This window comes from Vanessa cardui, chromosome 11 (genome assembly GCF_905220365.1).
Source record: "Vanessa cardui chromosome 11, ilVanCard2.1, whole genome shotgun sequence".
NCBI lineage: Eukaryota > Metazoa > Arthropoda > Insecta > Lepidoptera > Nymphalidae > Vanessa > Vanessa cardui.
In genome coordinates this window covers 13,947,264-13,963,042 of record NC_061133.1, presented here as the reverse complement: position 1 = coordinate 13,963,042, position 15,779 = coordinate 13,947,264, and the positions used below count along the sequence as shown (strand labels likewise).

The following is a 15,779-nucleotide window of genomic DNA, read 5'->3' as shown; positions in this document are numbered from 1 at the left end:
GTCACTGTTTTATCTTTGTATCAATAGCCCAGTGAAGTATCGGTAGAGTTTGTGGTTTTTTATAAAATAACATGTCTATCTAACATACAATTATATTTATATTGGCCTGCGACAAATATTAGTCTTCAATCTTACGTATTATTACAGATATAGATTACAATTTATCTTTCACATTTAAGATTTTATTCCGATATATTTAACGCATTCACTTAAGACACAAAACACATATGCACATGAAAATTACTGTTTAAATTCACAGTCTTCGATAAATATTCAAGAACTCCAACTAATAATTATTTCATTACGTAAATTATATAATTTTATGTAAACCATTCTGCGTACCACTCACCCATCATATATCCTAACGCCAATCAACAATACTTAACATGTTATATTCTGGTTTAAACTGGGAGTAAGTCAGTGTTACAGGCACAGCCGACATATCATTTTAGCTCATAAGTTTATAGCGAATTCGTAAAGGAAGGGCAATGTTGACTTTATTATAAGGTCTAATAATGTAACTTTTATAGTACACATCATTCTCCTTATCTCAACTTTATTTGGGATCAGCGCAGCATGTCTTCTTTCAAACTTCTCTGTCTGACGTCATCTCAGAAGTAACATTATTTCCAGTCATATCGTCTTCCAAACAATCTATCGTATCTTTGATCGTGTCCCTTTTCAATATTCAAACAATTATTTATCATTCTATTTTCAAATTACGGAACGAATATTCAAATTATCAACAAAAGAGGTTTTTGTTATTTTGCAGCGCACAATTGCAGCCTTACAGGTCGTGATTGAAGCGTGCCCGCAAAAATTTCGGCCAACAGGCCTGTGACGCCAAACCGCGTCGATTTATATTTCACTATTTTACGTGCGCGCCGCGGATTTACGATTTCATTATCACGCTGCCGAGTGACCGCGGTGGATTTAAAAAAACTGCTCTACGGAATATTTAGCATTTATTAATGAATATCAGTATTAACTTTTAATAATAATAATGCACTTTATTATGCTTTTAAATTGTATAAATAATGCAATTATAATAATAATAAGAAATACCTTATTATAAAAAAGCAAACTACCCTCAGTATAATATAGTTCAAGCTCCTAAGCTAGACTAGGTTTCAAAACTTAATACCTTCTCTTAAATTGTTCTTTGGATTCACTCATTTTAACAACCACAAAAACAAATGAAAATCACACAAATTCCTAATTTGAATTTGGAAGTGCCTTCTTTAAAATTAAAACTTTTTAATGATACCAAAACCAGCCAGATACAAATGGTATAGCCAAAGAGATTTTATTACAAGTTCATACATACTATATGCGAAAAGACTTTTTCCCCAACCTAATATATTGATGTTTTAAAATTAAATTGAATACACGATAATCACTATTAACGTTAGCTAATACGAAGTATTTATTAATTAATTAAAACCTCCTTGTTGAAATTTATTATAATTTTAAACGGATGTATCTAACATCAAAACAATGCTTTATATTTGCAATTATAACTTTGATTTATTTACAAAATTAATTTATTATAGAACAATAAACAGTAATAATATTGTATTACATTAATTTATATAACAATAACCCATTACTGTCAATACAAACGCAATCAAAACTCCAATTGATTGAAGTGTCCCGCAAATATGTCGGCCAACAGCGCTGTCACGCCAAACCGCGTACATTTTTATTTCACTTCACTGACACGCTGCGGATTTCAAATATAATATACAATATTATGATTTTACTAATTATTAAAGAGCTTCGAGTTAATTTGTGATGATTTTACATAATGGATTAAACTGAGATAAAAAATAGTTATTAGTAAGTTTCTTTTTTATATATAGGTAGGATGTCTGGTAATTGGACTATATGATTCCAAGTGGTCACTGGGAACCTTGATGACTTGGGTGTTATGTCCCTTGTAGTTGTTAGTATGTATGTATGTAGTTCTTAAGATGAGAATCTACGTGAATTAAATATATATCTGGATTAGGAATTTCCATCTCTATTTAGATTTGAACAGAGTTGAATTGAATGTTAGTAACGTCCACAGGACTTACCTACACTTGTCTCTTGGGTACATTTAAGCGTCAGATATACAAAACAAAGAAATATATAATAAATAAGAATTCATATAGTTAATAATAAAATTTAATTTAATTTCCAAATAATTATTAGTTATTAAAAGATTTGCTACTGCTGAGACGACGTCTTGTTAAAAAGGTTAAAAACTTCTAGCTAGAAAAAGACTTTTTATACAAGATATAATTAATAAAACGTAATAAAAACAATATAAGGGATATAGTATTTTGACTACAAAACCATACCAACAATAGAATTCAATTTATTAGTCTTCCCTACACGAACTTACGATAATATAGCAGATCCGAGATGATGGTTAGATCATCTACTGATATTATCAGGATATACGAACACGTAAATCTTAAGTCGTGTGAGTAACACTAATGTAACTTCTCTTCTTATGTACACGCATACATACGCATCAAAGAAAAAACAATTGAATTATATATTTATTACATTTTGTATTAATATTTTTTCAATTGTACATATTGATTTGAATTAGGCTCTGGGATTTACAATGGATTTATTAAAAAGGCTTGAATATTTTCTTTTTCTTTATATAGCACTAATATTTATATGATTTAAACATAAAAAGCATATGCAAAAGCAAAGCAAGCAACAGCATAAAACTACAACTAGAATAACATTACCTATTCGAAATTGAACGGTACGATCTGGATTCTTTTATTAATTACAATAACTAAAACAAAATTGTTGTAATGTTTGTAACATTACAACAACAAAAAAAAACTAATAATATAAGTTTAATAGTATAATATCGATAAATCAGCACTACGAGTACATACCTACCTGGAATTAGAAGAAAAAAAAAATTGATATTTCGTTACGAAATTGAAAACGCAAGGTCGTTCAAAAACCGCCCCGTTCCACCCCTGGTTCCCTAACACGCTTAATAATAATAGGCTCCTTGCCCCGCGCCTTATCTGCAGTATTAACCCATAAAACATTATAATTTACAACGGTAGTCGCTATGACGTGGCGCAGTCGGTGGCCTGTGATGCTCAAACTTGGGAAAATATTTTTAAAACTGTACTTGAACAACAGTTTGTGTCGCTGTAAGGGTTATTTATATTTTGATTTGTTGTATTGTTTATGTTTCGTTAACTTTGTTAAATAATATAAATATATATTTGAGTTTTTTTACAAAATAACTAGAACATCTTTTAAAGGTTATTTTCTGATCAGAAAGAATACCTTTCTATACCGGATCTGAGGTAGTTTTTTTTGACTATCTTTATTTGTATGGAAGTCAATATAAATACATTGAATGAATGAATTTGAACAAAATAACTTGTATATATCAGTATTATAAAAGATTTAATTTCAATTTTCTGAATCGTTTGTTAAAGACAATCTTTACTTTGATTGAGAATTTCCTAGATAATGGTAGAATACTCTTTAACTCTTTAATCAATATCTCATTAAGAAAAGGTAGTTTTCCATACTAAAATGTGTCATATTATAAAATATAATATCGATTATTAATAAAAACGAAATTAAATTTGAAAACACATCCCAAAACTTACCCCCATAAAGTTTGCGAACCAGTGGCGTGAGATACTTAAAAATAACGAGATTCCAGCAAATATTGTAATAGCCGCTCGGGTATTTAGCTCCCGTTTGTTTTAACGCCGCTCCCGCGCTGACTGAGCGTTTTTACTCCTGCCCGAGTGTCGATAAACTCTGTTTACCTTCCATCGATAAGTGCGTGTCCCATCTCTAAATATGTTTTGTGTTAATAGAGTGGGGTAATGGTTATTGTCGGGTTAGAATTAGACTCGTCTGTTGTGTTCGCGTTCATTTGTGACGTTCGCCGGGATTATGTCGGTATTTATTGTTCTAAGCTAATTTCAGATTGTTGTGGATATAATTTCGATAGTGTTACGCTTGCTTCTTTACGTTTATTAAATTTGTAAATTGTTCTGTTTGGTTAAAATGTTATTGTTGTAATATTTTAATAGATATAATCGCTTCGTAGTTGTAATGTTTGGAGAACTGTTTGATAATTGATTACATTATAGAACATACACATAGAAAATTTAATGGATAATCTTAATTGGTTCTGTATGTGATATTATGAAAGAGAATATGACATTGTATGAGGCACATAACGGTTGTCGTTTTATATAAAGATATATTTAAAGTTCCCAACTGACAAAACTAACATAATCTTACTTACAAAGTCCTGTCCCCTGGTTTTAAAAAAAAACTACATTTCAGAAGAGTTCATACCCATAATCTTGCAAATATTTTGATTAATTAGTTATATGTAATATTATAGTTATTGTGTATTGTTTATTGTGTTTCTAACAGCTAATGAGACAAAGATTCAAAAACTCTCTGAATTTTTCCAAAGACAAAACTTTGTCAAACTAACATTCGTTTCAACATACAACAATGATTTGGTCTTATACAAAAATGTTTACATTTAAAAAAAACGCTGTAGTAACACAGTACATCTTATTTATGATACATTTTTTTTTATTTTAATTAAAGTTTAAATCTAAATAACTTTTATGAATGTCTTGGATTGGAGCATGTCCGTACAATACGTTAAAATATATTAGATATATCAACTATATAATAACTCTTAATGATCTAAATACATCGGTGTGAGCCCCGAGCCAATATATGCTCGTGTAATTAATTCAAAGCCCTGATTAACAGAAATGCTCTGTAATCTGATAAACTAGACCAATAAAAAGGTAAACATGTATAATCCTTTTGTTTGAAATTGCACCCAACATTTTCCATATCTCACAAGTATCTGATGGTACACGTGAGATGCGAGGTCGTCTTAACTTACCCGCTTAATATGCTGTGTCAATATTGCATGGCTATGTGTGGGTGATGATACAAGCGGTAGCGTTTTTATGAGCGAAAGCGTCAAATTGCGAAAGTGGTAATAATGAATATTATTGGGATAGATATACACAGTTTCATTCGAAATTTAAACATTTTTGTTAATTGTTTTTTTTAAACTGTTCTTAACTTTTGTGTTACTTTTAACAAAAACTGTTGACAGTAAAGATATAAAAATATTACAATAAATAACAGTTGTAGATAATATTCGCCAATTAGTAAGTGTTTCATATTATATTGTGATATTCTATTGAATAAGTTTTTTTTTTCTATTCTATTCGCCGTCCGATGTCCATACTTGGAACCAGTACATACTCTCATACCCTTGGTTCCATATCGTATATATAAATTAGAATTATTCGAAATCAAGAACAAAATAAACTTTATTCAAGTAGGCTTTTCAAAGCATATTTCAGTCATTTTACAAACTATATTAAGTGAATAGCTTCACGTCAGAATGCAGATTCAACCGAGAATATTCTACAAAAAACTCATTATTAGTCTTTTTCAACACTTATAAATGATAAAAATTCAAAGGGCTTGAGTTATATAATCAATATTAATTTTATAAATAACATAAAATAGATCGAGTATAAAACCTTCCAATAAAAGAGAGAGGAGGCATTAGCCCAGCAGTGGGAAATTTACAGGCTGTTATTGTGTCACAGTAGTACTAACGCTAGTGCTTGTAACTCGCACCCCATGATAAATGTTTCATTTATACCTCACCGCGTTTGTTGAGATTACAGAAAATCTGCGACTGTAGGTCGGCGTATTGATACAGTCTAACTATCTTAGCACCGCCGTCCACTCGCTAATCTATTGCTAATGTTTGCTATGTGTTCGTTATTTTACGCGCATATGTTATCTATTTTATCATTGTTCATTGCTATTGTTAATCCCTTAACGGCGAACATAAGCGTGATTGCGTATTATTGTATGTTGTGTATTTTATTTGAACTACAACTATCCGCCCTGGCTTCGCAAAGAATAGTAGTGATCTACCTAAAATATTTACATAGTACATGTAACTCTTTTACGAGGCGTCAGTAAAGTTCTAATTTTAAAAATCATTGCCTATTTTTTTTTTTATTTACACGACACTTTTTCTTAACTGTACCATTCGATTTTTTTTAAATTAAAACATTCAGACGGACAGATTTAACGAACATACTTAGTTTTCTTATATATATATTGATAAACAGATACAAAATAACACTTTTCAATTAGCTATAAATCCAATCAATTCGAATAATATGGAACAAATAAAAGGGTACCCGATACAGTTCACTCTGAGATAAGTGTTGTGAGTATTAGACAGGTATCATTATGCGGGCATACTTAGCCGGGAGGTCGGGTGGTGGGCCGGTGGGCCGGTGGTGGGGAGGCAATTTAATTCTGTCCACGTTCTAATAATGACCGTCATAATTCGTTCAAAGTGTCCGGTCCGGGACACTTTAGCCTCCGCGCGCCCGGTGATTCCTTTGCATTTCTCCCCACCCTTAATTCCATTTCGTACCACCTTGCACACACTTGCACGGTGTCTGTGTATTGTCTTTTATAACGGGTTCGGCCGAAAGTTGGAATTGCCGATTAGTGTCGCTCTGCAATAGAGGTGCTTCCATACCTACGACTGTACACTACTACTTGATATTTCAAACGAGTTACATCAAATAATAATAATAATTAAAAAGAAAAAATACTACCCAAATAAGTACATAAAATAAAATAATAATACGATAAAAAAAAAATCATTAATTCAATAATATTCTATAAATTAAAAATTCAATAAAGAATATACAATATATGTAAATATAATCAAACAATAGGAATATAAGCTCTATCGTAATAATTCATTGAAAACAACATATACATTTATGTGTGTCTGTATCAGATATTATCTCCGCATGTGTGCAACTCTTAAGAACGCTCGCGTTTGTGTGTGTGGGCTTTATCAACACGTGTAGCTCGGTATTAAGTTTGATTTATACCTCTTTATATCGTAAATGGATTAGGGAAGGTCCCCGTGGTACACTTGCGTATGGCAGTTAATGTTCCCGTTTCATGGCGATTCGTAATTGCCGCCCTAGGCACCTATTTTGTTATATCAAACCGAAAGTTCAAATATTGCTTTATTTTTATACTAGAACTACATTAATGTAAATAGTTTCGATTGATATATAATCTTTATAGTTATCAATATTATCACTACAGTGATATAGATATACGAAAAAAAGATCAAAACATAAATCAAAATCAAAATAAACGTTATTCAAGTAAGCTTTTACAAGCTTGAATCGTCATTTAACAATTAAATGAAGCTACCACAGGTTCGAAAAGTAGATTCTTCCGAGAAGAACCGGCAAGAAACTCAATAGTTACTCTTTATCTGTTTTTTTTTTTTTATATAAATATATCATTACAGTGATATTGATATACGAAAATAAAAACATTATATAAATCAAATCAAAATAAACTTTATTCAAGTAGGTTTTTACAAGCTTGAATCGTCATTTAACAATTAAGTGATGCTACCACCGGTTCGGAAAGTAGATTATACCGAGAAGAACCGACAAGAAACTCAATAGTTACTCTTTATCTTTTTTTTTATAAATATATCATTACAGTGTTATATATTAATTAATTAATTTTATCTTTTCCAGGTACGTTCCAATATTGACATTCCATCATGCCGTAAGTATGCAGTAATCTTACAAACAAATCGAGTTACGAATCGAATAATCGAATTGAATCGAATCGGCTTCTCGATCAAAATTTTACGTTCAGTTTTTAATTAAAAATAGAACGTAGTTACTAGGGTCGTGCAATAAGGAACTTCAGTGGGTTGTTTACTGGATTTAATTAAAGAGTCTCACATCGATATGTCATCTGTATTATAATGTAGTCTGTGGTCGTTGATTTACATATTTACAACAATTAAATCGAATTTTCACACGTCTTAGTTACCTTTATAAATCCTTGGCTAATAAAACACAAGAAAAAAAAATATTTGAATTTGGAACACATAAACAATAGATTTAAAATATTCATACGCGAATCACAAAAAGTCTATCGTAGTACGAAAAAACGTATTTTATTAAAATACAAAGTAATTCGACTTTTCATATTCGTTGTCTGTTTTACTAGTGTTGTACATTTATCGGGAACCGTCGATATTTACGGTTTTTAATTAGAGCACGCCACTAATATCGATACGTGATTCGGTTGTGTTCTGTGTATTTTGTAGGATGTAGATTTTGTTTTCGATCTGTGTACAAATATTACACGTTTTTGCTTAAACGAAAAGTTCTCATATTGAAGTCGTACTTCATAGAACATACTGTTATCTAAACATAGCAATTATTATCAGTATTATTTATACATATTTGTTATGACAAGTGATTATATTTTAGAAAATAAGTACCAGCGTTTCTTATCGGTTTTCCATCGTAGAATTACGTAGTTTTGTATTCATTTACCTATCTATATTAAACATATATATAATATGTAACTTCACGGAAATATTGCTCATATAAATATTTAAGCATAAACATTTAAAAATCGAACGTTTTTAATTTTATTAAAAAAAAGTATCGTTACTTTTAAAGACTTTATTTAAATAAAAGTATCCGAATTTCTTTCAACGTTTTCCTTATGGGAACAAATTTTCAAAACAAGAAGACAATATTAAGAAGTCATTTGACACGTACCGTTTGAAATTAGAACGGATAGAACAAAAAAACCGTTTCTAATCAAACGAGCAGTTTGCATAATCAACTTTTATATTGGATATTAGCGACTTAGTGTATGAACCCCGTCTGATGGCATTAACATTCTTGTACTGCAGGGGTCATCAGTTTGATTATTGAGATGTATATTTATGTTTTATATCCTAGACTTGACTCAGTGTATCAATACGAAGTTTTAAAGTATATCCATTTGGTTATTATTAAAATACAAGGGTTATTGATTTCGTTTAAATTTTTTTATCCTTTTTCTTGATTTTTTAATTATCGCATACAATGAATATAGTATGATTTTTCAATGTTTCAGTAAAAGTATTACACATGTATAACACGAATAATTAAGAAAGTCGCCTCTTATTATTCGAACTAACTTATATATAAGCCAAAACAGAGTCGAACGCGAAGTAGAGAATTATTTCAGGAATGATAAATTGCAATTGAATGAAAATCAAACAGCCGCCCGCTGCAGTACACCAGTCACGTGCACAATTCACTGATGAAGCAAAAAACTGCGCCAAATGAACAAAATGCACACACAATCACAAGTCTTCGAGGCTCCGACTTCATCAAAAGAAATCCAAACAGAGAACGGGAGACAGTCCGTCCGTTGAATACAAAGAGGTGGGAGCGAGAGGGGGCGAGGATATCGGGGGTGTGAGTGGGACAAAAAACATTTGCTTTCCACTAACGAAACAATCGCGAGTATAATTGATTTTAACTTAGTCTGCAAATGAAGTTACGGGTGTGTGGGGTCATCCAGTACAATGGTTTGATACGATTTCTAAATTTACTTTATACGAACGATTAAAATAATAAATAACCGTTATTATTCGTTCGTTCCATTCTATTTTCAAAACGCGTTTTCGAAAATAAAAACAAATAATTTAATTAGAACACATTCGATAATTTAGCCGTTGCAATCCTGAATTCATAAATGGAATTCGAATTTAAGAAGAATAATCTAAGGAATAGATTTGTATCGTTATTCTCAGGCCTTAGTTACAGGTCCCGTACATGCAGGTGCAGAATCGAACGGTCCTTTTTAATCAAGAAACTCATTTAAATAAACACACGATCGGCGATGTTGCCTTAATCCTGATTCATTAGTTTTTGAAGTAGGAACAGAGTAATGAGGCGAGCATTAGGTTACGTATAAAGAATGATAATGCCGAAGATACGGATACATAAAGTATCAAAACTTATCAACCCTATTTATCAAATTGTCATATTATTATTGGTGTGAATTTTTTTGAAATAATAACAGCTGTGATGGAATAACTTTGAATGCTAATTGATGTAATTGTTACAGATAATAGATTTCTTATCATTATTTCATAACATATGGCGAAGTTCCTGTATGACGTCATATATTTTGAAAATATGATATAATTATCGATAAATATCGATACTGAAATAATTATTAATTTTGAAAACATTTAAATGACGCACAGGTACCTGAAACGATTTGAATGATGGAGTGAGTTGAATGAATTTGAACAATTTGATATTAGCCTATATATAATATATTTAATTTTATATGTATGATGCCACCAACTTTGTCAACTAAGATGTTATGTTCCTTGTGCCTGTAGTTCACTGGCTTGCTCACCCTTCAAACCGGAACACAACAATACTAAGTACTGTTGTTTGGTGATAGAATATCTGATGAGTGGGTGGTACCTACTTATTCGAATTACACAAAGAGCTACCACTAAGTATACATGTTGAAACCCCCCCACTTATAGATTATAGATATTGCTCGAATGAGTACCAGGAGTCAATAAACTACGAGTAAATCAGAATTGCAAACGATATCGCGACTTGGGTGTTTTTTAATATTGATATTCTATTCGGTTAAAATTTCAAACACAATATCTTAAACAATCGCTACAAGAACACGACAAGGCAACCTAGCTCTCTATAAACATATCCGACATTTAATATCATTAATAATTTATACTTGGTCAAATCAATGCGCTACCCAATAAACAATACAATGTACAATGAGATTAAGCAAGAGGTCGCGACCGGCTACCGGCTACCGGCTACTGGACCACGATCGAGATGAGCGCACAAGATACCCACCAGGCGATGCCCGACTTGAGATATGTAAATCGCTCCGGGCTTTAAGGTAGGTCAGTGCAATGAATTTAAATTGGACAATAAAACAACAACTGACAATCTGCGCCGGTCACTATCTTAAAAATTCTTGTTTATGCTATTCGAAAATGTACGTTCCATTTTCAAATATTAAATCGTATTCGAAAATATTGACAATTCTAAATTTGAAATGCAATTCGATATATAATTTCGACTACCTCCGTGATCGAGTTGTGTGTACACCGGTTTTTATAGGTACGCCACTTCGATTCCCAGCCGAGTCGATGTAGATTATCATTAGTATTCTATGTCGTCTTGGGTCTGGGTGTTTGTGGTACTGATTTTCCATAACACAAGTGCTTTAGCTACTTACATTGGGATCAGAATAATGTATGTAATGTCTGATATTTATAATTTCAAAATCGTTATATTATTACAGAAAATCGAGCTCAATTCGTCGGGACAAATGTTGAGTCATAAATCGGGACGAGCACGGGACATTGTCCATTCGCTTGACATATAGTTATGTGTCACATACAGTAATTAACGAGCTAATCGGAATTCAATAACCATGCGTCTAAGACGTCCCGATCGAGCAATCACGTACATGTGATCCCAGCAGATGAGTACGTCATTGGCGCAAGACTTGCTCGGGCGAGCACGTACGCCGGACACACTGCGAATAGTAATTATCTATTTGTGATATATACGACTTGCTAATGTATATTTTTCAGCTTCATATTATATGATATCACAAATTGAACTTTATAATTATATTATGAATCGCTGTTATTAAAAGAATATCTATACATATAATAAAATTAGAGTGTCTGTTTGTAATATTAAAATAGCCCTTTTTCACTCAATGCATTTTTACAATTTTTGTCTGTCTGTTTGTTCCGTCTAATCTCTAGAACGTCTGAACCGATTTTGACGGGACTTACACTGGGAGATAACTGATATAATAAGGAGTTACTTAGGCTACAATTATATATTTTGTTGTTAAATTCAAACCCGTACAATGTCGCGGGCAGAGCTAGTTATAAATAACTTCTATTAAATTGAATTGTTAAATAAATATTTCGATATTTAATTGAACGAATGTATAGGCGATAAAATGATTAGAGATGACTTTAAGAAATCCGTTATAATAATAAATACGGTACAAAAATTTGTCACTTAAAATATCTAAATTAACATAAAATGATCGACATAAATATTACAAAGTAAATAAACTAACGACATCCCGCTGCTTCGCCCACTTATTTTATCGTCCTAACTGTGAATAAATTCAATGATTTCATGAAATTTAAACATTTTTCAACGTGATTAGTTACGAAATAACGGATCGAAAGTTTAAGGTTCATAGGTCAGGGTACCTACGGCGCCGCCGCGGGGAGCGATTCGAAAAGAACTTTAATTACATAAAACTAGAAGCGAAACGGGGAATTAAGACGTTGATGGTCCTAATTATAATATCTAAAATCACTGATTGGCTGAATCAAGAAATTCGTTTGTTTTTTTATTTTTATGTAATTTTTAAATTGTTCTCTTTTACATATTTTAGCAATAATTAATTTGGGAGATATGTAGTGACGATTATTTGGACGCCATAACATTATTTTCCAACAATTAGGGTCCAGTTAACGTGCTACGTTTTTTTAAGGTTTTATATTCAAATGTTTCTGAATCGTTGGAGCTATGAGATTTCCTAGAGATTATATGTATATATTAAGTAATGATATATAATATATAAATAAATAATAATATGGTTATTAATAGTACAACAATAGTTTCACACAAACGTTACATTTAGATATGTTGCATTCATTTTCCTCATAGAAGTTATACTTCATTAAACGCATTATATTTTATATAACGTTCGAAGTAAACTTATGAACTGTGAACTAGAAAACTTCACCAGGAAATTAAACTTTCTGTAGTACAATATTTTCAAAACATAATTATAAGAAGTATATTAAGAACAAAGCGAGTGATTCGTCCCTTTCCGTATTATCTGTTGACAGACAGACGGTCGTAGTCGGATACAAAGATTCATGGGGGTTCAAAAAACCATCTCTAATAAATTTGTCACGCTTACAAATTCAATGACGGATCAACCGATGTCGGGCAGACGTGACATTAAAGTATTTTGATTAAGTCTATTTATAAAACATTATCTATGCAATAAACAAACGTAGAGAATACATCGGTCTCGTTGTTTTTGTGTGATAGTGTAACTGACATTTAAACTAACACAAAAAACAACTATTTGAAGTAACAAATTTTATTTTCTAGTTATTATTAGGTCATCATTCAAGGGTATTATCAAATGGAAAAGGGGGGACTTATTACTAAATTTTAAAAGAAACTAGAATAATTAAACCTGACTATTTCTCTAAATGTACGCTTCTTCGTAAAAAGTACAGAATACATCGGAACCTCACCATTTTTCGAAGTCTGTATTTATTAGTATAATAATATAAGCGTAGTGTATATACACAGACATATTTATTTCCGCTTCTCTGTATATTTTCGATGTCAATATATTAATAAAAAAATTTAATCGGTATTACAAGTTGACATCTCTGAACGTTAATAACTCTGTGGTTCGCATTATTCGATCAACGGTTGATTGGTATAAAGCTGTCGTCGCTCCATGCCCTTTCCGGCCCTAACATTTTTTTGGACTTTTCTTAATTTTATCATTTTGTTGGGTGATTTTTTACGTCTGGCGCCTCTAGATCGTGATTGAGCGACTGTATCGGTATAATTAATTGTATCCTCGCTTTGTCATATCTCTCGACACCTCTAATGACAAATAATTCTATTCTTCTTTTTTATGTTATTATTGGTTTTGTGATGTTTCCAGAATAAATAAATACGAAGATATCAAGGAGGCTGGGATACTTTGTTTTATGTAACATATCGTGTAACTATTACAGTCATTAAGTGAGGGATATTTTCCGTGTTATATTTTTAGTTGGACGAAATCGATATTTCGACATTATCTATGAATGTCTTGTTCACGAAATATCGAGCTCTACCAAGTAAAAATAAAAAACATGGCAAATATCCCGTATTAAATAACTGCATATAATAATAAAAATAACATATTTAATTTCATTTCATTGTTTGATGTAAGCAGCACAAGGTTAGCAATCCTAGTATTAAATACAGTTCTAAATAGGACATAGGTGAAAGTCAGAAGTAGACTTATGAATTTCCCTCGGGTACAGAAAAAAAAAAACAAATAAAAAAGAAAATAATGATATCTGATTGAATACATAAGATAAAAATAAATAATGATAGATAACTGAAATGATTTTATAATACGATGAAATCCCAGATTACAATAAAGTATTTGGAACGCGCAAAACGTAATACTGAAGATACAATAACGAATATAAAATCAGAGGCAAAATGACAAGGCCACATGTTTTTGGTATTTAAAAAGTGATATCAATTTGATTATTAATTACGTATGTACATTGTTAATTACTATATGTATAGTACAGTGGTTGGAATACGAGAACAGGTGAACAGTAATCAAAGGCAGGCAGTCTAATCAAAACACCGTTGTTTTTTCATGTGCCTCATTTGTGTAATTTCGTTAAGGAAATATTATATCATACTCCTGGCGGCCCGTAAGTATTTTTTAATATATTTACAATTGTCTTTATATTTCAACTTATTTACACAATCTGAATAAATTATATATATACATAAACCTTCCTTATGAATCCCTTTGTCTATTAGTAAAAACTGCATGAAAATCCGCACAGTAGTTTTGGAGTTTATCACGAACATACAGACAGAGTCGAGATGGCCCAGTGGTTAGAACGCGTGCATCTTAACCGATGATTGCGGGTTCAAACCCACACAGGCACCGCTAATTCATGTGCTTAATTTGTCTTTATAATTCATCTCGTGCTCAGCGGCGAAGGAAAACATCGTGAGGAAACCTGCATGTGACAAATTTCATAGAAATTCTGCCACATGTGTATTCCACCAACCCGCGTTGGAACAGCGTGGTGGAATATGTTCCAAACCTTATCCTCAAAGGGAGAGGAGGCCTTTAGCCCAGCAGTGGGAATTTACAGGCTGTTGTTGTTGTATGCAGATGAAGAGCGACGCGGGGGACTTATGTATCATGTAGTGATTAATAAAAAAAATGTTATGTTTTGATTACTTGAAAATAGCTGGCAGATTGTAAACTGGACCTGATGGTATATTCACCACCGGCCTATTGGCATTGGCTTTGTAAGAAACAAACCATCCATTACATCGCCTTTCTGCAACTGATCTGGAAGACATTATATCCTGTGCGGTACACTAGGTCACTCACTATTTCAACCAAAACACGACACTACTTACTTACCATTGCTGTTATGCATCGAATTTGGTAACTGCATAGTTCTTACACGGTCTTGAACATAGACCAAATAATGATTATATTAAAGGTACATTTTGCTTGGTAGGGCTTTGTGCAAGCCTGTCTGGGTACCACCCACTCATCAGATATTCTGCCGCCAAACAACAGTACTTCGTATTGTTGTGTTCCGGTTATAGCGTGAGCCAGTGTAACTACAGGCATACGACACATACCATCTTATCATATTCCTAAGGTGGCGTATTGACGATGTAAGGAATGGTTAATATTTCTAACAGTGCCAATGTCTATGGGCGGTGGTGGCCACTTACCATCAGGTGGTCCGATAAAATATTTAAAAGAATAAAATGTATACCTTTGTTTTTGTTTGTCCGTGTCAATTCTTTCTACTAAACTCTTCCGACACGGCACCAATCATGTGATTTGAAAATATTTTCCTCGTATTTTTATCAATGCGTTATCAACTAATTCATTTTATTTCAGTGGTGTAATCAAATCAATCGAAGCGTGTCATTAATTAGTCATTCTATCTGTCATTATCCTCCTCCAAATAGATT

At 32.0% G+C, this 15,779-nt stretch overlaps 1 protein-coding gene across 2 annotated transcripts in view; it reads left to right on the top strand.

Annotated features, from left to right (window-relative positions):
* The window catches only part of LOC124533504 (protein tiptop-like), a 261,420-nt gene that overhangs the window by 213,381 nt on the left and 32,260 nt on the right, over positions 1-15,779 (top strand). Inside the window, exon 1 of one of the 2 annotated variants that reach the window (XM_047108839.1) lies at positions 14,335-14,476. The exons of the other annotated variant lie outside the window; for it this stretch is intronic. Coding sequence (XP_046964795.1) covers positions 14,419-14,476 — 58 coding nt within the window. The 5' untranslated portion in view covers positions 14,335-14,418. Of the gene's footprint in view, positions 1-14,334; positions 14,477-15,779 lie in introns of those variants that run through there. 2 annotated transcript variants of the gene reach the window in all.